Source organism: Macaca fascicularis, chromosome 1 (assembly GCF_037993035.2).
Source record: "Macaca fascicularis isolate 582-1 chromosome 1, T2T-MFA8v1.1".
NCBI lineage: Eukaryota > Metazoa > Chordata > Mammalia > Primates > Cercopithecidae > Macaca > Macaca fascicularis.
The window spans coordinates 232,618,401-232,643,545 of record NC_088375.1 but is presented as its reverse complement, the minus strand read 5'-3'; the positions used below and the strand labels follow the sequence as shown (position 1 = coordinate 232,643,545).

The following is a 25,145-nucleotide window of genomic DNA, read 5'->3' as shown; positions in this document are numbered from 1 at the left end:
TCCTCAGCCAGCCAGCCATCCTCCACCCACCCATCCTCCATCCATCCATCCATCCATCCATCCTCCATCCATCCATCCATCCATCCATCCATCCATCCATCCAGTCATCCAGCCAACCAGCCATCTCCCACCCGCCCATCCTCTATACAGATATACATCCGTACATCATCCGTTCACCCACCTAGCCAACCAACCGGTCCTCAGCCAGCCAGCCATCCTCCACCCACCCATCCTCCATCCATCCATCCATCCATCCATCTAGTCATCCAGCCAACCAGCCATCTCCTACCCGCCCATCCTCTATACAGATATACATCCGTACATCATCCGTTCACCCACCTAGCCAACCAACCGGTCCTCAGCCAGCCAGCCATCCTCCACCCACCCACCCATCCTCCATCCATCCATCCATCCATCCATCCAACCATCCATCCATCCATCCATCTAGTCATCCAGCCAACCAGCCATCTCCCACCCGCCCATCCTCTATACAGATATACATCCGTACATCATCCGTTCACCCACCTAGCCAATCAACTGGTCCTCAGCCAGCCAGCCATCAAGCCATCTTCCACCTACCCATCCTCCATCCATCCATCCATCCGTCCGTCCGTCCATCCATCCATCCATCCATCCATCCATCCTCCGTCCTCCATCCATCCATCTAGTCAGCTAACCAACCAGCCATCCCCCACCCACCCATCCTCTATACAGAAATACATCCATACATCATCCATTCACCCACCTAGCCAACCAGCTGGTCAGCCAGCCAGCCATCCTCCACCCGCCCATCCTCCATCCATCCATCCGTCCATCCTCCATCCATCTTCCATCCATCCATCTAGTCATCCAGCCAACCAGCTATCCTCCACTCGCCCATCCTCCATCCATCCATCCATCCGTCCATCCTCCATCCATCTTCCGTCCATCCATCTAGTCATCCAGCCAACCAGCCATCCTCCACCCGCCCATCCTCTATACAGATATACATCCATACATCATCCATTCACCCACCTAGCCAACCAACCGGCCATCAGCCAACCCGCCATCCTCACCCACCCATCCTCTATACAGATATTCATCTGTACGTCATCCATTCACCCACCTAGCCAACCAACCGGCTGTCAGCCGACCCGCCATCCTCACCCACCCATCCTCTATATAGATATTCATTTGTACGTCATCCATTCACCCACTTAGCCAACCAACCGGCCGTCAGCCAATCCGCCATCCTCACCCACCCATCCTCTATATAGATATTCATCTGTACGTCATCCATTCACCCACCTAGCCAACCAGCTGGTCCTCAGCTAGCCAGCCAGCCATCCTCCACCCGCCCATCCTCCATCCATCCATCCATCCATCCATTCTCCATCCATCTATCCATCTTCCATCCATCCATCTAGTCATCCAGCCAACCAGCCATCCTCCACCCGCCCATTCTCTATACAGATATACATCCATACATCATCCATTCACCCACCTGGCCAACAAACCGGTCCTCAGCCAGCCAGCCATCCTCCACCCACCCATCCATCCATCCATTCTCCATCCTCCATCCATCCATCCTCCATCCTCCATCCATCCATCTAGTCATCTAGCCAACCAGCCATCCTCCACTACCCATCCTCCATCCATCCATCCATCCATCCATTCTCCATCCTCCATCCATCATCCATCCATCTAGTCATCCAGCCAACCAGCCGTCCCCCACCCGCCCATCCTCTATACAGATGTACATCCGTACATCATCCATTCACCCACCTAGCCAATCAACCGGCCCTCAGCCAACCAGCCATCCTCCACCCACCCATTCTCCATCCATCCACCACCTATCCATCTATCCACGCTCCATCCATCCATCTAGTCAACCAGACAGCCATCCTCCACCCACCCATCCTCCAGCTATCTATCTTCCACCCATCTACCTATCCATCTTATATCCATCCATCTCATCATCCAGCCAGCCAGCCATCCTCCACTCACCCATCCTCCAGCTATCTTCCATTCGTCCATCTGTTGTCCACTGACCTCTCCATCTATCCACGTATCTATTGTCCACTGACCTCTCCATATATCCGTCTATTGTCCACTGACCTCTCCATCTATCCATCTCTTGTCCACTGACCTCTCCATCTATCCATCTCTTGTCCACTGACCTCTCCAGCTGTCCATCCAACTATTGTCCACTGACCTCTCCATCTATCCATCTATCATCCACTGACCTCTCCATCTATCCATCCATCTGTTGTCCACTGACGTCTCCATCTTTCCATCTATTGTCCACTGACCTCTCCATCCATCTGTTGTCCACTGACCTCTCCATCTACCCATCCATTGTCCACTGATGTCTCCATCTTTCTATCTGTTGTCCACTGACCTCTCCATTCATCCATCTATCTATTGTCCACTAACCTCTACATCTATCCATCTATCTATTGTCCACTGACCTGTCCATCTATCCATCCATCTGTTGTCCACTGACCTCTCCATCTATCCGTCCAACTGTTGTCCACTAACGTCTCCATCTGTCCATTTATCTATTGTCCACTGACCTCTGCATCCATCTATCTATTGTCCACTGACTTCTCCATCTATCGATCCATCTGTTGTCCACTGACCTCTCCATATATCCATCTATCTAATGTCCACTGACCTCTCCATCTGTCCACTCATCTATTGTCCACTGACCTCTCCATATATCCATCTATCTATTGTCCACTAACCTCTCCATCTATCCATCTGTCTGTTGTCCACTGACCTCTCCATCTATCCATCCATCTATTGTCCACTGACCTCTCCATCTATCCATCCAACTATTGTCCACTGACCTCTCCATCTGTCCATCTATCTATTGTCCACTGACCTCTCCATGTATCCATCTATCTGTTGTCCACTGACCTCTCCATCTATCCATCCAACTATTGTCCACTGACCTCTCCATCTATCCATCTGTCTATTTTCCACTGACTTCTCTCTCTATCCATCCATCTATTGTCCACTGATGTCTCCATCTTTCCATCTATTGTCCACTGACCTCTTCATCCATCTATCTGTTGTCCACCGACCTCTCCATCTACCCATCCATTGTCCACTGACGTCTCCATCTTTCTGTCTATTGTCCACTGACTTCTCCATTCATCCATCTATCTATTGTCCACTAACCTCTACATCTATCCATCTGTCTGTTATCCACTGACTTCTTCATCTATCCATCCGTTGTCCACTGATCTCTCCGTCTATCCATCCAACTGTTGTCCACTGACCTCTCCATCTATCCATCCATTGTCCACTGACCTCTCCATCTGTCCATCTGTCTATTGTCTACTGACCTCTCCATCCATCTGTTGTCCACTGATGTCTCCATCTATCCATCTGTCATCCACTGACCTCTCCATCTATCTGTCCATCTGTTGTCCACTTACGTCTCCATCTTTCCATCTATTGTCCACTGACCTCTCCATCTATCCATCCAACTATTGTCCACTGACCTCTCTATCTATCCATCCATTGTCCACTGACCTCTCCATCTATCCATCTATCTGTTGTCCACTGACCTCTCAATCTGGCCATCTATCTATTGTCCACTAACCTCTCCATCTATCTGTCTGTCTATTGTCCACTGACCTCTCCATCTACCCATCCATCTATTGTCCACTGACCTCTCCATCTATCCATCCAACTATTGTCCACTGACCTCTCCATCTATCCATCTATCGTCCACTGACCTCTCTATCGGTCCACCTGTTGTCCACTGATGTCTCCATCTTTCCATCTGTTGTCCACTGACCTCTCCATCCATCTGTTGTCCACTGACCTCTCATCTATCCATCCATCTATTGTCCACTGACCTGTCTATCTACCCATCCATTGTCCACTGACGTCTCCATCTTTCTATTGTCCACTGACCTCTGTGTCTATCGATCCATCTATTGTCCACTGACCTCTCCATCTATCCATCCAACTGTTGTCCACTGACCTCTCCATCTGTCCATCTATTGTCCACTGATCTCTCCATCTATCCATCTATCGTCCACTGACCTGTCCATCTGTCCATCCGTTGTCCACTGACGCCTCCATCTTTCCATCTGTTGTTGACTGACCTCTCCATCCATCCGTCTATTGACCATTGACCTCTCCATCTATCCATCCATCTGTTGTCCACTGACCTCTCCATCTACCCATCCATCTATTGTCCACTGATGTCTCCATCTTTCCATCTATCTATTGTCCACTGACCTCTGCATCCATCTATCTATTGTCCACTGATCTCTCCATCTATCAATCCATCTGCTGTCCACTGACCTCTCCATCTACCCATCCATCTATTGTCCACTGACCTCTCCATCTATCCATCTCTTGTCCACTGACCTCTCCCATCTATCCATCCAACTGTTGTCCACTGACCTCTCCATCTGTCCATCTATCTATTGTCCACTGATCTCTCCATCTATCCATCATCCACTGACCTGTCCATCTGTCCATCCATCTGTTGTCCACTGACGCCTCCATCTTTCCATCTGTTGTCAACTGACCTCTCCATCCATCCGTCTATTGTCCATTGACCTCTCCATCTATCCATCCATCTGTTGTCCACTGACCTCTCCATCTACCCATCCATCTGTTGTCCACTGACGTCTCCATCTTTCCATCTATCTATTGTCCACTGACCTCTGCATCCATCTATTTTCCACTGATCTCTCCATCTATCGATCCATCTGTTGTCCACTGACCTCTCCATCTACCCATCCATCTATTGTCCACTGACCTCTCCATCTATCCATCTATCGTCCACTGACCTCTCCATCTATCCGTCCATCTGTTGTCCACTGACGTCTCCATCTTTCCATCTATTGTCCACTGACCTCTCCATCCATCTCTCTCTTGTCCACTGACCTCTCCGTCTATCCATCCATCTATTGTCCACTGACCTCTGCATCCATCTATTTTCCACTGATCTCTCCATCTATCGATCCATCTGTTGTCCACTGACCTCTCCATCTACCCATCCATCTATTGTCCACTGACCTCTCCATCTATCCATCTATCGTCCACTGACCTCTCCATCTATCCGTCCATCTGTTGTCCACTGACGTCTCCATCTTTCCATCTATTGTCCACTGACCTCTCCATCCATCTCTCTCTTGTCCACTGACCTCTCCGTCTATCCATCCATCTATTGTCCACTGACCTCTCCATCTACCCATTTATTGTCCACTGAAGTCTCCATCTTTCCATCTGTCTGTTGTCCACTGATCTCTGTGTCTATCGATCCATCTATTGTCCACTGACCTCTCCATCTATCCATCCATCTATTTTCCACTGATCTCTCCATCTATCGATCCATCTGTTGTCCACTGACCTCTCCATCTACCCATCCATCTATTGTCCACTGACCTCTCCATCTATCCATCTATCGTCCACTGACCTCTCCATCTATCCGTCCATCTGTTGTCCACTGACGTCTCCATCTTTCCATCTATTGTCCACTGACCTCTCCATCCATCTCTCTCTTGTCCACTGACCTCTCCATCTATCCATCCATCTATTGTCCTCTGACCTCTCCATCTACCCATCTATTGTCCACTGACGTCTCCGTCTTTCCATCTGTCGGTTGTCCACTGATCTCTGTGTCTATCGATCCATCTATTGTCCACTGACCTCTCCATCTATCCATCCATCTGTTGTCCACTGACCTCTCCATCTGTCCATCTATCTATTGTCCACTGATCTCTCCATCTATCCATCTATTGTCCACTGACCTGTCCATCTATCCATCCATCTATTGTCCACTGATGTCTCCATCTTTCCATCTGTTGTCCACTGATCTCTCCATCCATCCATTATCCACTGACCTCTCCATCTATCCATCCATCTATTGTCCACTGACCTCTCCATCTACCCATCCATTGTCCACTGACGTCTCCATCTTTCCATCTATTGTCCACTGACCTCTCCATCCATCTGTTGTCCACTGACCTCTCCATCTATCCATCCATCTATTGTCCACTGACCTCTCCATCTACCCATCCATCTATTGTCCACTGACATCTCCATCTTTCCATCTATCTATTTCCACTGACCTCTCCATTTACCCATCCATCTATTGTTCACTGACGTCTCTGTCTTTCCATCTATTGTCCACTGACCTCTCCATCCATCATCTATCTGTTGTCCACTGATCTCTCCGTCTATCCATCCATCTATTGTCCACTGACCTCTCCATCTATTGTCCACTGATCTCTCCATCTACCCATGCATCTATCGTCCACTGACGTCTCCATCTTTCCATCTATTGTCCACTGACCTCTGCATCCATCTATCTGTTGTCCACCGATCTCTCCATCAGTCCATCTATTGTCCACTGACCACTCCATCTATCCATCTATTGTCCACTGACCTCTCCATCTATCCATTTTCCGCTGACCTCTCCATCTATTGTCCACTGACCTCTCCATCTATCCATCTATTTTCCACTGACCTCTCCATCTATTCATCCATCTATTGTCCACTGACCTCTCCATCTATCCATCTCTTGTCCACTGACCTCTCCATCTATCCATCTCTTGTCCACTGACCTCTCCATTTATCCATCCATCTGTTGTCCACTGACCTCTCCATCTGTCCGTCTTCCATCCAGGCCTCCATTCATCCCCCATCTAGTCATCCTCCATCCCTTCACTAGACATCCCCTCCTGCCCCACCCACCCATTCACTAGACACCAAAATCTGATGACTAATTATTTGCAGATGGACCCCTGGGGGCGTGTGTCACAAATGTACATCCCCAGGTCCCATGGTCAGAGTCGGCAGGTCTGAGTGGGGCCCAGGAAGCTGCATTTTCAAAAGACTCTAAAATAGAATCAGACATGGCTGCTGTGTAGAGTTGCCCTTCACCGTCGCCTGGTGGAGGAGCAGGGCCCACGGGGTCGCTGTGTTCCCAGCGCGTTCCTGACGACACCGTAACGCCTCTTCCTCCCTCTCTCGCCAGTTGCTTACATTTCCTCATCCCGGAAACATGACAGCATTAAAGACGACTCTGAGGTGAGTCTGCGGAGCAGCTCGCTACCTTTCCAGCGTCCTCTTGGAAGTCTGTGAGCCTGCCTCTGGGGCAGTCACATAAATCTGGATGTGAAATATACGGTCCGGGATGTTGCTAATCTTTACGGGTGTGGGTGTCTAGAAAGAAGCCCTTGTTCTTGGGTCTTATTTCAGGCACATCCTTGGTGATTCCCTGGAGGCAGCTGTCCCAGCGGGTGGTCTGGGGACCACACCCTGGGGGGAAGCCGCGCCCCACATCCTCTCCACCCAGGCAGTACAGTGGCCCAGGGGCTGGCTTTTGAGCTGTAATTTTTATCAAGTTGTGTCTGCACCACGGCCTTCCTTTCGTTGCCTCGTTTGGCCGTCCTGGCAAACCCCTCTAATGCCTTTTCACGTCCTTCCCCAACTCAAGCGAAGAGGCTCAACTGAGCCTCGCGTCTGTGGCCAGCTCTGCACCACAAACCCTGAGAAGGGAACAGAAGAGCTTGCTGTGTTCTCAGCCTCTGCTCGTAAAACCCAAGAAAGGGCTGCGCTGGCAAAGCCCACACCTTTCCAGAGCAGCGGCACATACCACCCTCACAACTCGTGCTCCTTCCTGGCCGTCCTGTGTCTGGAGGGAGGCTGGGTCACTTAGAAAGCAGAATCCAAAGCCGGGCACGGTGGCTCACACCTCCAATCCCAGCATTTTGGGAGGCTGGGCCGGGCAGATCACTTGAGTCCAGAAGCTTGAGAACAGCCTGGGCAGCGTAGTGAAACCCTATTCCTGCAAAAATAAATACAAAATAATTAGCTGGGCATGGTGGCATGGGCCTGTGGTCCCAGCTGCTTGGGAGGCTGAGGTGGGAGGATCGCCTGAGCTTGGGAGGTGGAGGCTGCAGTGAGCCGAGATTGCGCCACTGCACTCCAGCCTGGGTGGCAGAGGAAGACCCTGTCTCAAAAAAAGCAGAATCCATTCTGCTGCACAGAACAGCACCTCCTAGCGAACTACCTCCTCCACCCCGACATCCTTGCCTGGTGTAGCTTGCAGGAGGCCGAGGCTTCTCTTTTTCCTCGGAGCGCCTTTCTTCTGTATATTTCTAATAATTATTTCTAATAATGTGTGCTTGCCGGTTTGGGAGCTCTTGGCAGGCATTAGCTACGTTTGCTTTACCTTCCTTCCCCGAGGGAGGGCCCTGATGGGGAAGGATGGGCCCAGGCCCTGGGCCGCATGTCCCAGTGGCCACCTCTTCAGCCCGACTGGTAGGGCTGAAGGCCTGGGGGTCCCTCCCACTGGCAGCTGTGACCAGAGCCATGGTCTGTGGAAACGAGCAGCTTCCGACTTTCTAGCACCTTCCTCAGAAGCACAGCCTGAAGTTCTCACCTTTTGTGCCCCGGTTTAGATGGGAGTGTGGGGGTGGGATCTGTGGGACGCAGAGCTGAGACTGGGATCGTGAGGCTCTAGGCTCTGAGGAGCAGATCTCTGTTGGGACCGCATGAGTGATGCGTGGTCCTCTGAATCTCCCGGGACCCCTCTCCCCTCACTTTCTGGGGTCTTGTTCTCCCTTCCTAGGACCTTAAGCCAGTTATCGATGGGATGGATGGAATCAAAATCTCTCAGGGGCTCGGGCTGCAGGACTTCGACCTAATCAGAGTCATAGGGCGCGGGAGCTACGCCAAGGTTCTCCTGGTGCGGTTGAAGAAGAATGACCAAATTTACGCCATGAAAGTGGTGAAGAAAGAGCTGGTGCATGACGACGAGGTAGGTGCCACTTCTCACGGCGCTCGGGGTCCCGGGAACGCACCGCCCTGGGGCCGCCACCTGGGGAAGAGGGCATTAGAAGGCCATAATGAATGCTCCAGGCTTTAGCAAAATTAATCCAGGCATGAGAGTCCTGGCCTCGTATTGATGGAGTTTGCGCAAAATCAATAGTGATGCGTCGCGTAACAACCGGGACGTGTTCTGGAAAGTGCCTGGTCAGGTGATGGCACCGTTGTGTGAATGTCACAACGCGTGCTCCACAAACCCAAACGGCGCAGCCAACTCCGCGGCCAGGATGCACAGTGCAGCTCCTGCTCTCAGGCTGCCGGCCCGCACGGCTGTCCGTGCACTGCACACCGCAGGCAGTGAGCGGACCACCGCAGAGAGCACTCGTGTCTAAGCTTTGAAAAGGTGAAGATGGGTATCGTCTCCGCGACCTTCGCGTGTGTGGCCAACCACTGATACGTCGCCTTCCAGCAGACTGCGGTTGAGCTTGAGGACGTCGTCACCCTTGTTAGGAAATCCCTGGGGTTGAGCTGAACCGGGCGGGTGATGGGGTAGGACAGGAAGCTGCCCAGAGGCACTGCCTCACTCCGTCCTGCACAAGGCCCCAGCTTTGAGGGACGTGCTGAACTGCCGCGGCTCTGTGTAGCAGATCTTCCCACACCAGCTGTTTCTGGGGGAGAAGTTTATTGATTATAGGATCAATGGTTTATTTGTTGAAATCTTTTTTTTTTTGGAAATAGGTTCTTAAACAGGGTCTTACTCTGTCACCCAGGCTGGAGTGACTTGATCACAGCCCATGTAGCCTCAAACTCCCCAGCTCAGGTGATCCTCCCACTTCAGCCTCCAGAGTGTTGGGACTACAGGCATGAGCCACCACCCCCAGCTGTATAATTTTGTATTTTCTGTAGAGGCAGTGTCTCACTCTGTCACCCAGGCTGGAGTGCAGAGCATGATCACAGCTCACCTCCTGCAGCCTCCACCTCCTCCTGCAGCCTCCACCTCTTGCTGGGCTGAGGTGATCTTCCCACTTCAGCCTCCAGAGGAGCCAGGGCTACAGGCGTGCACCACCATGCCCGGCTATTTTTTGTGTTTTTTGTAGAGACGGGGTTCAACTATGTTGCCCAGGCTGGTTTCGAATTCCTGCACTCATGCACTCTGCCCCACTCAGCCTGCTGGAGTGCTGGGATTACAGGCATGAGTCACTGCTCTTGGCCTATTTGTTGAAATCTTGATTCTGACTTCATACACCTTTTTGTTTTAATTATAGTAAAATACACATGGCATAGAATTTGACATTTTAAAATGTACAGTTAGGGCCAGGCATGGTGGCTCACACCTATAATCCCAGCACTTTGGGAGGCCAAGACGGGTGGATTACCTGAGGTCAGGAGTTCAAGACCAGCCTGACCAATATATGGTGAAAACCCAACTATACTAAAAATACAAAAATTAGCCAGGTGTGGTGGCGCACACCTCTAATCCCAGCTACCCAACTATACTAAAAATACAAAAATTAGCCAGGTGTGGTGGCACACACCTCTAATCCCAGCTACCCAACTATACTAAAAATACAAAAATTAGCCAGGTGTGGTGGCGCACACCTCTAATCCCAGCTACCCAACTATACTAAAAATACAAAAATTAGCCAGGTGTGGTGGCGCACACCTCTAATCCCAGCTACCCAACTATACTAAAAATACAAAAATTAGCCAGGTGTGGTGGCGCACACCTCTAATCCCAGCTACCCAACTATACTAAAAATACAAAAATTAGCCAGGTGTGGTGGCGCACACCTCTAATCCCAGCTACCCAACTATACTAAAAATACAAAAATTAGCCAGGTGTGGTGGCGCACACCTCTAATCCCAGCTACCCAACTATACTAAAAATACAAAAATTAGCCAGGTGTGGTGGCGCACACCTCTAATCCCAGCTACCCAACTATACTAAAAATACAAAAATTAGCCAGGTGTGGTGGCGCACACCTCTAATCCCAGCTACCCAACTATACTAAAAATACAAAAATTAGCCAGGTGTGGTGGCGCACACCTCTAATCCCAGCTACCCAACTATACTAAAAATACAAAAATTAGCCAGGTGTGGTGGCGCACACCTCTAATCCCAGCTACCCAACTATACTAAAAATACAAAAATTAGCCAGGTGTGGTGGCGCACACCTCTAATCCCAGCTACTCAACTATACTAAAAATACAAAAATTAGCCAGGTGTGGTGGCGCACACCTCTAATCCCAGCTACTCAGAGGCTGAGACGGGAGAATCACTTGAACCTGGGAGGCGGAGATTGCAGTGAGCCGAGATCACACTACTGCACTCCAGCATGGGTGACCGAATGAGACTCTGTCTTAAAAAAGGAATAAAATATACAAATAAAGTGTACAGTTAGGCAGCTTTTAGCACATTGAGGTACAGAGTTGGGCAGCTATCACCTCTCTGATTCCAGAACATTTTCCTCACCCCAAAAGGAGACCCCATACTCACCCCCTGCTTCCCCTCTACATTGGCCCCAGTGGCCTCCAATGTGCCTTCTGCCTCTGCGGACCTCCCTCTTCTGCACATTTGACAGAATGGAGCTGTGTGTGAGCTTTTAGTGTCTGGCTTCTCCGGGGTCCATCCGTGTGGCTGCTTGCTCAGGCCTTCCTCTCTCTGCCTGGCTGGGTAATGTTGTTCCGTTGTCCGGTGGAGGCCCCACGTTTGCGCGTGCACCTGCCAAGGGGCATTTGCAGTGTTCCCACCCTTGGCTCTTGTGAGTGGTGCCATGGTGAAGGTTTGTGTGCAAGAATCTGTTTGAGTCTATTTCCAGTTCTTTTGAGTGCAAACCTAGCAGTGGCGTTACTGGGTCACGTGGTAGTTCTCTGTTCAGGTGATGGGGACCTACCAGGCTGTTTCCCTCGCAGCCACCGTTTCACCTCCCCGCCAGCAGCGCACGGGCCTGTTTCTGCAGGTTTTCAGCCATGCACGTTATTTGGATGACCTCCGTCCTAATGAGTGTGCAGCTGTGGCTTTGACTGACATTTCTTTAATGACTGGCGATGTTCAGCATCTTTCGTGCACTTGTCGGCTTCTGGTATTTTTGGCCTTCTGCTTTCATACCTGAATGCAGGTTGTGTCTCTCAGGAGCAGAAAAAAGGCCGATGTGTAGGTGGCAGTAATGCCGTTGTCACCAAGTGCTGCTAGCACAGAAGACAACTGGGTGCTCATCGAGCCCCGATGGGCCACAGAGGGGCTCCCTCCCCACCAGCCAGGCTCGGGGCTGGGAGGCAGAACTGGGGCTGGGACTGAGCCTCTACTGCCTCCCAGCAGGGTGTGTCTGTGCAGTACACAGGCTGTCCAACCGGCCCCTCGTCCCTGGGTGCAGAACTCACAATTGAGTGGCAGCATCCATGCCCTGTGCCGAGGAACGGAGGCCCTGAGAGGTGTGGTGCCCTGCTGACGGCCCCACTGCTGGCCCCCGGCCGCAGAAGAGGATTCCAACCCTCTTTGCAGCACACCCTGGCCAGCTGGCAGTTAATGCCATGTATGAGAGCGAGTTTGCAGGACCCTGAGAAAAGGCATTAGGAAGAGTCGCTGCTGCAGTTTTGGTCTGTCTTGAAATCATCCCCTGTGGGCCAGGATGCCGAGGTGGGGACTCTGAGGTTGTCTTTTGAGAAGAACCTGATTCTAGGAGTTGTTGAATGCTTGGATGGTTTCTAGAAATTTCTTTCTCCTCACAAAGAGACTGAACTCGGGCTAGGCTTGCTTCTTGTTCCCCCGGGAGTCACTGGCAAGCCCCTTCCCACCAATTCTGCAGCACCGGCCCCACGCAGGGCCAGATGTGCCTTGAACTCAGCAGTGCTGCCTCCGGGAGGTTCCACTCAGTTTGGGTGCTGAGTAATATGTGGGTCATGATCCCAACGCCGACGTCCCCGCGGGGCCCCAGTGGGTCGTGATCCCAGCGCCGACGTCCCTGCGGGGCCCCAGTGGGTCGTGATCCCAACGCCGACATCCCTGCGGGGCTCCAGTGGGTCGTGATCCCAACGCCGACGTCCCGGCGGGGCCCCAGTGGGTCGTGATCCCAACGCCGACATCCCTGCGGGGCTCCAGTGGGTCGTGATCCCAACGCCGACGTCCCTGCGGGGCCCCAGTGGGTGGGTGCTGCTGGTGAGGGCCACTGGGGCGCGGGTGGTGGCAGGTGAGGGGTGGAGGAGTCACCGCTGACCTTCTGGGTTTTCAGCCACTGGAGGTGGGAGGAGATGCGGGCTGGCGAGGAGCTTGGCTTGTGGCCTGGGGTGGCGTGAGATGCCTGGGTGCACATGTTGAGCAGCCATCAGGGGGCAGGTCTGCAACTCAGGGAGAGGCCGGGCCAGGAGCTCTCGGCGTGGAAAGATGGGACTCGAAGCCCCTCCATTGGATCTGCCTCCGGAGAGAAGGGAGGGTGGCCGAGGACCGAGCCTCGAGAAGGAGGGCGCTGAGGAGGAATGATACAGTCTCAGAGGCTAAATAGATCCTAATGGTTTGCTGATTTGTTTCCACAAAACTTCCAGGGGTAGGGGCAGGCAACACAGTAAGACCCTGCCTCTGCAAAAAATAAAATTGCTGAGTGTGGTGTGTATCTGTGGTCCCAGCTCCTCTGGAGGCTGAAGTGGGAGGATTGCTGGAGCTCCAGAGGTCAAGGCTGCAGTGAGCAGTGATCACACCCCTGTACTCCAGCCTATTTGGGATGCATTTCTTTCACTGTCATTTTTCTAACCGTGAAGACAAGGGGTTGACCTAGGAAGATATGGAAACCTTTTCCAGCCTACTTTCTGGGGTCAAGATGAGACCAAGCTGTTGGATCTTTGTGACTCTAAAGTTGCCTTTGACCTTGCAGCATTTTGCTGAATTCCAGCATGGAGGAGTTCATTGGGAGGGTGACAGCCCTGTGGCAGGAGCTAGTGCTCTGGCGATGGGTGTGGGCTTGTCCCAGGCTTATCACTCAGTGGCACTGGGACCTTGGGGAATCCTCTTAGCCCTCCACCTCAGTTTCCTTGTGTCCTAACTGGAGATAATACCTGCCTCCCGGAACTGTTAGGGCAAAGCCCGGAGGCCAGAGGCCAGCATACCACCAGAGGCCAGCATACAACCAGAGCTGGTAGCTTTGGTGATCGTGGTGAAGATGGTGGTGATGGTGATGGTGAAGACAGTGATGGTGAGGACGGTGATGATGGTGATGATGGCAGTGGTGATGATGATGGTGATGATGGCAGTGGTGATGACGTGATGGTGACGGTGGTGGTGGTGATGATGCTGATGGTGGTGATGATGTGATGGTGATGACGGTCATGGTGGTGGTAGTGTTGACATTGATGACGGTGGTGGTGATGACATTGGTGGTGATGATGACAGTGATGATGGAGATGGTGATGATGATGGCAGTGGTGATGACAATGACAGTTGTGATGATGATGGTGGTGGTGATGATGGTGATTGATGGTGATGAAGGTGATGGTGACAGTGACGATGGGGGGTGGAGTTGGGGGTGGATGAAGACAGTGGTGATGGTGGTGATGATGGTGATTGATGGTGATGACGGTCATGGTGGTGGTAGTGTTGACATTGATGGTGACGGTGGTGATGATGGTGGTGATGACAGTGGTGATGGTGATGACGATGATGGTAATGACTAGTGGTAAAGGTGATGGTGACAGTGACAGTGATGATGGTGGCGGGTAGATGGCGACGATGACAGTGATGCTGACAGTGACGGTGGTGGGGGGTGGAGGTGGGCTGGATGGTGACGATGATGACAGTGATGGTGACAGTGACGATGATGGTGGGGAGGTAAGGTGGATGATGATGACGATGATGGTGATGGTGACAGTGACAATGGGGGGTGGAGGTGGGGTGGATGGTGATAGTGGTAGTGATGGTGACAGTGACAGTGATGGTGGTGGTAGAGGTGCGGTGGATGGTGACAATGATGGTGATGGTGACAGTGACGGTGGTGGTAGAGGTGGGGTGGATGGTGACAATGATGGTGATGGTGACAGTGACGATGATAGAGGTGGGGTGGATGGTGACGATGGTGATGGTGACAGTGATGATGGTGGAGGTGGAGTGGATGGTGACTGGTGTGATGGTGATGGTGACAGTGACAATGATGGTGACAGTGATGGGGTGGAGGTGAGGTGGATGGTGACAATGGTGATGGTGATGATGGCAATGACAGTGATGATGCAGATGGTGATGACGGTGGTGGTGATGACGATGACGGTGATGACTAGTGGTGAAGATGACAGTGACAGTGATGGTGGTGGCGGGTGGATGGTGATGATGACAGTGATGATGACAGTGATGGTAGTGGGAGGTGGAGGTGGGGTGGATGGTGACGATGACGGTGATGGTGACAGTGACGATGATGGGGTGGAGGTGGGGTGGATGGTGACAATGATGACAGTGATGGTGACAGTGACCATGGTGGGGGGGTAGAGGTGGGGCGGATGGTGATGATGATGACAGTGGTGGTGATGGTGACAGTGACGATGATGGCGGTGGTGATGGTGACGGTGACGGTGGTGGTGGTAGAGGTGGGGTGGTGACGATGACAGTGGTGATGGTGACGGTGACAGTGGTGGTGGTGATAAAGGTGGGGTGGATGGTGACGATGTTTGTGGTGATGGTTACAGTGATGGTGGTCGTGGTGGTGGTAGAGGTGGGGTAGATGGTGACAATGATGACGGTGGTGGTGACAGTGATGGTGGTGGGGGTAGAGGTGGGGTGGATGATGACGGTGGTGTTGGTGACAGTGACGGTGGTGGTGACAGTGACGACGGTGGTGGTGGGGGTAGAGGTGGGGTAGATGGTGACGATGACGGTGGTGGTGACAGTGACGTGGTGGTGACAGTGACAATGATGGTGGTGTTGGTGACAGTGACGGTGGTGGTAGAGGTGGGGTGGATGGTGACAATGACGGTGGTGTTGGTGACAGTGACGGTGGTGGTGGTGACAGTGACGACAGTGGTGATGGTGACAGTGACGGTGGTGGTGGTGGTAGAGGTGGGGTGGATGGTGACGATGACAGTGGTGATGGTGACAGTGACGATGGTGGTGGTGGTGGTGGTAGAGGTGGGGTGGATGGTGACAATGATGACGGTGGTGATGGTGACGGTGATGATGGTGGTGGTAGAGGTGGGGTGGATGGTGACGATGACAGTGGTAGTGATGGTGACAGTGGTGGTGGTAGAGGTGGGGTGGATGGTAACAATGACGACGGTGGTGATGGTGACGGTGGTGATGGTGGTGGTGGTGGTAGAGGTGGGGTGGATGGTGACGATGATGGTGATGGTGACGGTGGTGGTGGTGGTGGTAGAGGTGGGGTGGATGGTGACGATGACGGTGGTGATGGTTACAGTGGTGGTGGTGGTGGTGGTGGTAGAGGTGGGGCGGATGGTGACAATGATGACGTGATGGTGACGGTGACGGTGGTGGTGGTAGAGGTGGGGTGGATGGTGACGATGACGGTGGTGATGGTGACGGTGGTGGTGGTGGTAGAGGTGGGGTGGATGGTGACGACGACGGTGGTGATGGTTACAGTGATGGTGGTGGTGGTGGGGGTAGAGGTGGGGCGGATGGTGATAATGATGACGGTGATGGTGACGGTGACGATGATGGTGTTGGTGACAGTGACAGTGATGGTAGTGGTGGGGGTAGAGGTGGGGTGGATGGTGATGATGACGGTGGTGATGGTTACAGTGATGGTGGTGGTGGTGGTAGAGGTGGGGTGGATGGTGACAATGATGACGGTGGTGATGGTTACAGTGATGGTGGTGGTGGTAGAGGTGGGGCGGATGGTGACAATGACGACGGTGGTGATGGTGATGGTGATGATGATGGTGGTGGTGGTGACAGTGACAGTGATGGTAGTGGTGGTGGGGGTAGAGGTGGGGTGGATGGTGATGACGGTGGTGATGGTTACAGTGATGATGGTCGTGGTGGTGGTAGAGGTGGGGCGGATGGTGACGATGACGGTGGTGATGGTGACGGTGACGGTGGTGGTGGGAGTAGAGGTGGGGTGGATGGTGACGATGATGGTGGTGTTGGTGACAGTGACGGTGGTGGTGGGGGTACAGGTGGGGTGGATGGTGACGATGGTGGTATTGGTGACGGTGGTGGTGGTGACAGTGACGATGATGGTGGTGTTGGTGACAGTGACGATGGTGGTGGTGGTGTTAGAGGTGGGGTGGATGGTGACGATGATGACCGTGGTGATGGTGACAGTGACAATGATGGTGGTGGTGACAGTGACGATGACGGTGGTGATGATGACAGTGATGATGGTGGTGGTGGTAGAGGTGGGGTGGATGGTGACAATGATGACGGTGGTGATGGTGACGGTGACGATGGTGGTGGTGGTAGAGGTGGGGTGGATGGTGACGATGGCAGTGGTGATGGTGACAGTGACGATGGTGGTGGTGGTAGAGGTGGGGTGGATGGTGATGATGACAGTGGTGGTGATGGTGACAGTGACGATGGTGGTGGTGGTGGTGGTGGGCGTAGAGGTGGGGTGGATGGTGACAGTGGTGGTGATGGTGACAGTGACGATGGTGGTGGTGGTGGTAGAGGTGGGGTGGATGGTGACGATGACAGTGGTAGTGATGGTGATGGTGACGATGATGGTGGTGGTAGAGGTGGGGTGGATGGTGACGATGACAGTGGTGGTGATGGTGACAGTGACGATGGTGGTGGTGGTGGTAGGTGGGGTGGATGGTGACAGTGGTGGTGATGCAGTTCCTAATGGGTGTTTTCTTTTCCTCTCTGCATTATCTTCCTGAAAGCAGAGGAGAGAGACTCCTCCCTTGCCTCCCCCTTGCCCAGGATGTCTGTGAGGAGCATTCAGGAGCCTCATTACCACTCCCTGGTTTCTATTTCAGGATATTGACTGGGTACAGACAGAGAAGCACGTGTTTGAGCAGGCATCCAGCAACCCCTTCCTGGTCGGATTACATTCCTGCTTCCAGACGACAAGTCGGTAAGAAAAAGAAGGATGTTTCTGATACTCCACAGATTTCAGATTTGAGCTGCACAAAAGCTAAGTCTGGTGTGATGTGTCAGCTGTTACCTGTAAGGTTCTCCCAGTTGCTGTATGGGTGTTTTCAGGTCAGCAGACTTTCTTTGTTGTTCTCCTTGGTTGGTGTCATATTAAGTACATTTTATGATCTGAGCTTAAGTTATTTAATTCTGTTTACAAAATACTTATTGGAGGTATCCCACTCAGTGCAGGCAGTGGGTCAGGTGCTGGGGCTATGAAAGTAAGCAAGAGAGGTGGATTTCTGTGCTTATTAAAGTACATACAGCTTCATCTTCAAGCTTTATATGTATTGGAATTCTTTGGCTTTGAATACGTTTGAAAGCTGGTGATCTAGGACATTAAATGTATGCTCTGTTTAAAATTCTGGGGGCCAGTTGCCTTTGACCTACCTGATTTGTTTATTTGAAGAGTTGTTGAGTATGTTCTGCATCGAGTCCTCAAGCCCATCCCCAGGTTCAACGATTGGCTAGGAGGACTCCTGGGATCAGTCATATGGCCGCACTTGGGGCCACAGCTGGGCCACTACACTGGAGGAATAAGGGAGACTTGGCCAAGGAAAAAGGCACATGGGGAAAATTCCGGAAGAAACCAGTCACGAGCCTCCCAAGGGCCCTCTCCCAGTTCCTCCAGCAATGAATTGTGACAACTCAGGGTTTTTGTCATGGGCTGGCCCTGCAGGCTGCACACGAACCGAGATTCCAGACTCCCAGCGGAGAGCAGCTGTTCAGCATCGCATTGGTCAGGGTTCTCCTGAGAAATAGAACCAGGAGCGTGCGTGTGTGTGTGCGTGTGTGTGTGTGTGTGTGTGAAGAGATTTATTGTAAGATACTGATTCATGGGATTACGGAGGCTGAGAAATCCTACAGTCCACCATCTGCAGGCTGGAGGCCCAGGAGAACCAGTGGCGCAGCTTGAAGGCCTGAGAGCCAGGAGCTGATGAGGTCGATTCCAGTCCGGGTCTGAAGGCCTCAGAGCCAGGAGCAAGGGAGCCAGAAAGTGGATAGCTCGGTAGTCAGGGAAACACAGCCTTCTTCCTCTTTCTTGTTCTCTTCACGCCCCCAGGGGCCTGGACGATGCCCGTCTACTTCAGGGAGGGCCGTCTGCTTATTATTCCAGAAGCACCCTCACAGGCATGCCCGGAAGTCATGGGTAGCCAGCTGTCAGGGCATCCCGATCCCGTGCCCAGTCAAGGTGACCGTTGAATTCACCGTCAGGAGCATGAGGCATCTTGTTCAGGCACACACAGTTGGGGCACGGCTTTTTTTTTTTTTTAATGTGTTCTTCTTGTTTTTGATGGAGTCTCACTCTATCACCCAGGCTGGAGTTCAGGGGCACCATCTCGGCTAACTGCAGTCACCGCCTCCTGGCTTCATGCGATTCTCCTGCCTCAGCCTCCCAAGTAGCTGGGATTACAGGCACCCGCCACCACATCTGGCTAATTTTTGTATTTTTAGTAGCAACAGAGGTTTCACTGTGTTGGCCAGGCGGGTCTTGAACTCCTGACCTCAAGCCATCTGCCCTCTGCAGCCTCCCAAAGGGCTGGGATTACAGGCATGAGCCACTGTGCCCAGCCTCCAGAGTTTTTTTTTTTTTTTTTTAATAAAATAAAGATAGGGTCTTGCTCTGTTACCCAGGCTGGGCTCAAACTCCTGGGCTCCCACCTCAGCCTCCCAAAGTGCTGGGCTGGGATTACAGCGTCCACCACTCTGCCTGCTGGTCATGCAGAAGCATTTTATATCCGTGTAGGGAACCGTTTGTAGTTCACATTCCCAGCCCCAGCTCCAGGCCAGCTTTGCGGGCCGGGCTTCCTGAGCACAGCGGTCCCAGGCCCTGGGTGTGACTCTCTGCTGCCCGGTTCTAAGCTGTACGTCTGGCTGCTTGCGCTCCTCCGCTGCACTCTCGGCTCTCCTGACCTCAGGGTCCTGTCCTTGCCTGTGCTCGGCAGCCACCCGTCTGCCTGTCGGAAGAGCCGTTCCCCGACCTGCTCTGCCTGCGGTGCTGCCCTGGTCAAGGGTTCCTGTTTTCCGACTGCTTCCGCCGCCTCAGTGTGCTTCACGGTCCCCCGCCCTCCCCACCTGACCCCAGGGCTCCCCAGTGTCGGCTTCCCCATGTTGGGCCTGGGCCATATTTGAGAAGCACAGATCTCAAGTATCTTTCTCCTGCCTCAGAGCTCCTCTGATTCCTCCCCAGTTGCTTTTGGGGTAAGTTCCAAGCTTCCTGTGCGTGTAGACGAGGCTTGTAGTGACCAGGCCCCAGTGCCACATCGCAGGCCCCAGCGTGGCGCCCCCGCCCGCAGCGCCCGCGCCTGACAGCTCTGTCCCCTTTCCTCCTGCTCCCCTGCCTCCCGGAGCGAGTCAATGCCTCCCTCTGTGCGTTCCCACCGCTTTTCCAGGCCTCTGTCCGCCCCACCTGCCATCCCTTGCGATTTCAGAATGCGCCCGGGGAAGGCAGCCCAGTGCCCCTACACTTCCTGAATAGTGAGGTTCCAAGAAGGGTTTTGTTTGGCTTTGGTTCGTCTTCCTGTGTGAACTTGTAGGGATGTGGATGTAAAAGGGGTTCGATACCCCACCCTCACTTCGCCGAGTGGCCCAAAGCACAGCCCCTTCTGCACTTGTGTCTTTGGACCCTTCTCCTGAGTCACAGGTTCCCAGCTGCGCAAACCCGAACTTAAAGAATTGTCATCTGTGGGGTGTCTGTGGGATCCCCGCAGCGGCACCACTCACTGTCCTGTGGGAGGTTCGGCATTCACATTTGGGAAGAATCCCTATGCGTGCCTAAGTTTTTTGCCCCCCTTTTTTTTTTTTGAGGCGGAGTCTCACTCTGTCGTCCAGGCTGGAGTGCGGTGGCGTGATCTCAGCTCACTGCAAGCTCCGCCTCCCGGGTTCCTGCCATTCTCCTGCCTCAGCCTCCCAAGTAGCTGGGACCACAGGCGCCCGCCACCACGCCCGGCTAATTTTTTGTATTTTTAGTAGAGACGAGGTTTCACTGTGTTAGCCAGGATGGTCTCGATCTCCTGACCTCGTGATCCGCGTGCCTCGGCCTCCCAAAGTGCTGGGATTACAGGCGTGAGCCACCGCGCCCGGCTGTCTGTTTTTATGTTAGCTGAATCTGTCAGTGACTTCCAGAGTATCTGACATATGGTTGGTCAGGATCGCAAGTGTCGCCCCGGCTGTTGGGAGCCTGCTTTAGCCCCAAGGTCAGCTGTAGACCTGTCTCCCCCATGAGAAGTGAACTCCCAAAGAGTGGGGCTGTGCTGTCTGTTTTCCAGTCCCCAGCACTTGGTTGACACCTGGCACTTAGCAGCAGTGGTATTAGATGACAATCTCTTAAAAAAAAAAAGTGACATCGTTTGTCACACAAATAGGAGATGGACATGTGTCAGATCGTATGTGACTCTAGTGAACCTGAAGACTAGTAAGATGTTCCAGCTGCTCAAAGGGGACTTCAGAGTCCACACAGACACGGGCGATCAGGGCGCTGAGGCAGAGTTACAGAGAGAAGCAGAACTGGCGTGGGGGCCAGCGAGAATCCGTCGCCCTTCACGGACCGGCCTCGTTTGCTCGTCTGCCTTGCTTGCACTGTTGTCGGTTGCGTGCATCTTACCAAGTTGGAAAGATGAAACCCCAGAAGACCCCATAGAAACAGATAACCAAGAAGAGCGTGTGTGCGACAGCTCCGAAGCCTTTTGCCGTTTTTCCTGACGGCAACACAGCCAAGGTCCGGGCGCACATGCCTGTCAGCTCTGCAGCTCCACACCACGTGGCCCTCGGCACCCCCGTTTCCTCCCTGGAAACAGAACAGCAGGGATGCCTGTGCCCTGTCCCCTGTCCCCCGTCCCCTGCAGCTGCTGTGAGGATTGGTAAAGCTGGGACTCAACCATTTACAGCAAGGCAGGCGCATGGGAACCCGCTCCCTCATCGTGAGGGCCTTTCTTCTCGTTGGCACGGTGTCTTCGAACGAATAGACAGGTAGTGTCATGCGTGAGCTCCGGGTTGAGGGGAGGACTGGCAGCTGCCTCAGTCCAGTAGCTGGGGGGCTGTGAAACGTGCCCACAAATCCTCACTGACTGCACAGCACCAGACACCCACATGAAGCAAAGCCAACCTCGGCAAGGCAGCCACGCGTCCGGGTGGCGGAAAAGTCTGGCCTGGCCCAGGTGGGTGTGCTCGGCTGCTCCACCTCTGCTCCCTGGTCACTGGAGGTGACTGCAGGTTTTACAGGGCTTTTTCTCTGTGCGTTGGTTCTGCTGGAACGTCCAGCTGAGGTTTCACATGGGCCTCTTGCTGAGGGCCAGGTGAGTGACACGCAGGACGGGACACCCATTCGCTCTGGGCGGCCTCACAGCTCCCAGGCCACATCCAGGGGATACCTGGCAAATGAAACTGCAGAGGTTTCCTCGCAAGTTTGGTTCCCATAAAGGGTCTGTGAGTGGGGAAGAATCAGAATCGCTTTCTTTCCACCCCAGATCTGGTTGTGCCTCTTCTGGCTGGCCATGTTCGTGTCCACCGGGTGGCTACAGGGAATCCCTGAATGTTACAGTTCAGCATTAATCTCACCTCGTGTGTACAGGTGGAGAGAAACAATGCATTCGCATTTTTAAAACACAATAAACACCTGCTTTATGGACAAACCATACCCTGTATCTACACAGACAGCCCACCGTTTCCAAACAGCAGCCAAAATTAAATGAGCCATAAAATCTCCAGAACGAGAAATCGCTTCAGTTTAAGCTATTTCAGGAAAACCGGGTAACTAGAGATTTAGCTGAAATGACTACTTTCAGTGTCCCCCGCCCCATTCAACTGGAGTCTGAGGACACTTTCTAAGGCACAGTGATCTCAGATGGTAGGTGAGCAAACTACCCCTAAAATATGCCCGTTCACTCGCTGTCCTAAAATAAAACCTCTTACTGTTTGCCACGGTTGATTATTTTACATTCATTCACACTCAGAATGTGTTTCTTTAAAAAGAACACACACACACCCTTGCTTATCTGTGGAAGCACTTCTCAGGCCGTGCACTGACTTAGACACTTGAGTAAGTTCTTCTGGGTCAAAGTGACTTCTAGACGTGAAAAGCACCTCGCCTAGCACTGTGCGTGTGTGCGCGCGTGTGTGTGTGCGCGCGTGTGTGCGTGTGCGTGTGTGTGTGCGTGCGTGTGTGTGCGTGTGTGTGTGTGCGCGTGTGTGTGTGCGCGCGTGTGTGTGTGTTTCTTTATCAATTATGCTTTGAAACCTGCCCGAAGCCCTGGAGAGGGAGACAGCTTTGCTAACAGCAGAGAGTGACGTCCCCGGAATCGGTCACCAGCGTCAGGAGGCGTGGCACCCGGAGAGGGCCCGCCGGGAGCAGAGTGGGACTGCGTGGAGAGAAGGGGGCAGGCGGGGGTTGGGTCACATAGGAGGGGCTCATAGGGGACAGGCCTGTGGGAAGGACAAGGGCAATGGTGTGTGTAAGGGACGGGAGAAAACCAGGCCTGAAGGTGCCAGGGGGCTTTAGAAGCTGGACTTGGCCAAGAGGCCCCGGGATGCAGAGGCCCCGGGATGCAGAGGCCCCAGGGATTCTCAGTGCAGTGCTGGTGTTGGGCAAGCACTTGTGTGGGGAGTAGGGTCTGGGCCACAGAAGCTAGAGGGACCTGCTGGGCCTGTCATGGCCTGGAGGGAGGCCTTAGGGGGTGGGGAGGAGGGGCCTGTCCCCATGTGGGGGAGTCGCCCCGGTTCCCAGAAGTCAGGGCAGTGCTGGCCAGACAGGCATAGGGCGGCACCAGCCTGGACGTGGAGGACTCGGGGACTGGCCATGTTCGTGTCCACTGGGTGGCTACAGGAATCCCTGAATGTTACAGTTCAACATTAATCTCACCTCGTGTGTACAGGTGGAGAGAAACAATTCATTCGCATTTTTAAGACACAATAAACACCTGCTTTATGGACAAACCATACCCTGTATCTACACAGACAGCCGTGGCCTGGGGTGGAGATGCCCCTGGGGGGTGGTTGTGGGTGTGTGAGAAAGAGGTGAGGGTGTGACGGGGTCCGACCCTGGGGTGCTGCCTCCTCAGGGCTGCAGGAGGAGGTGCCGCCGTGGGGTGCGGGCAGTAGAGGGAAGGGCTCAGTGGGTGCCACAGCAGGGACAGCCTCGGCCACGACCTTGGGAAGGGCAGGTGCCTCTCGAACATGAGTCACTTCCCTTTCAAAACCCATCCGTGTGCTGGAGTCACGAGAGCTCAGCACAGAAGGAGCAGATGCTGACTGACACCCGCAGGGCCCGGCGTGGGCGCAGCCGCCTCAGCCTTTGTTCTCCCGACACACGGTGACGGCTCAGCAGCCCCTGCTTTGCTCACTTTTCATCGGGGTTGCCTAAAATGGTAAAAGTGCCACCCTAAACCGTGGCACTTCCAGAGCAGGACGCTCGGGCCCGTGGCCCCCACCAGGCTGTGCATGGGAGAAGGGGCTCTTCCCAGCATTGGGGGCCTGGCAGGAGCCCGGGGTTTGGTTTGCCTTTTGCATTGCGAGGGCGTCCTGCAGTCTTCGGGACACTGTGGACAGCTGCACGTGAACCATCCCAGAGCCCTGGGCAGTCAGGGGCCCTCGGGGACCCCCAGGACATACCTGCAATGCACAGGGGCCCTGCTGTTTCCTGATGTGGTGTCGCAGGCCACGCGGCGCTGTGCAGAGCACGGGAGAAAGGGATGCGTTGTTCGTTTCTGATCAGGAGGCACCGGCCACTCTTAGAACAGGTCGGGGGCTGGGTGTCATTGCCATGCGGGGTCATATTAGGACCAGGGGACCTCCACTGCCAGGCTTGGAGATGACTTTGCCAGCAGTCAGCAGAGACGAGGTCATGGCGTCTCCTCCTCTCCATCCAGACCTGAACGTCCCATGCCACTGCGCCCTGCATGGTCCCCAGGGTGGGCAGGGATGGACTGACGGCCGTGGAGCCGCCTGGGGTCTCCTTAGTTGAAGGAACTTTCGGGACCAATCCTGAAATTGTGCCTTTGCTACTTAACTACTAGATGACGACAGAGACCACACGAAAGAAGAGCTTCTTTCTAAACCTGTGTCCCATTTTAACATGTAGGAAAGAACCTTCGTCCACACCCCAAATACCCTGGACTAAGCAGCGGCACCATCTGGACGGTTTTGCCTCTTGTTTTTCTTTTTCTCGTGTTTATTTTTCCATGTGGACTTTATAATCAACCTGTCTGCCTCCAGAAAGAAAAATAAACTGGCATTTTCTTTTCTTTTTTTCTTTCTTTGTTTGGGGGGAGAGGGGGACGGGGTCTTGCTCTGTCACCCAGGC

General features: G+C 53.4%; 1 protein-coding gene across 12 annotated transcripts in view; it reads left to right on the top strand.

The window, feature by feature from the left end:
- PRKCZ (protein kinase C zeta) overlaps window positions 1-25,145 on the top strand; it is a 144,757-nt gene that overhangs the window by 94,335 nt on the left and 25,277 nt on the right. For all 12 annotated transcript variants that reach the window (XM_045382031.2, XM_045382051.2, XM_045382046.3 and 9 more), the window contains 3 exons: window positions 6,992-7,044; window positions 8,591-8,779; window positions 17,692-17,789. In XM_045382031.2, the coding sequence (XP_045237966.1) occupies window positions 6,992-7,044; window positions 8,591-8,779; window positions 17,692-17,789 (340 nt within the window). The remainder of the gene's footprint in view (window positions 1-6,991; window positions 7,045-8,590; window positions 8,780-17,691; window positions 17,790-25,145) is intronic.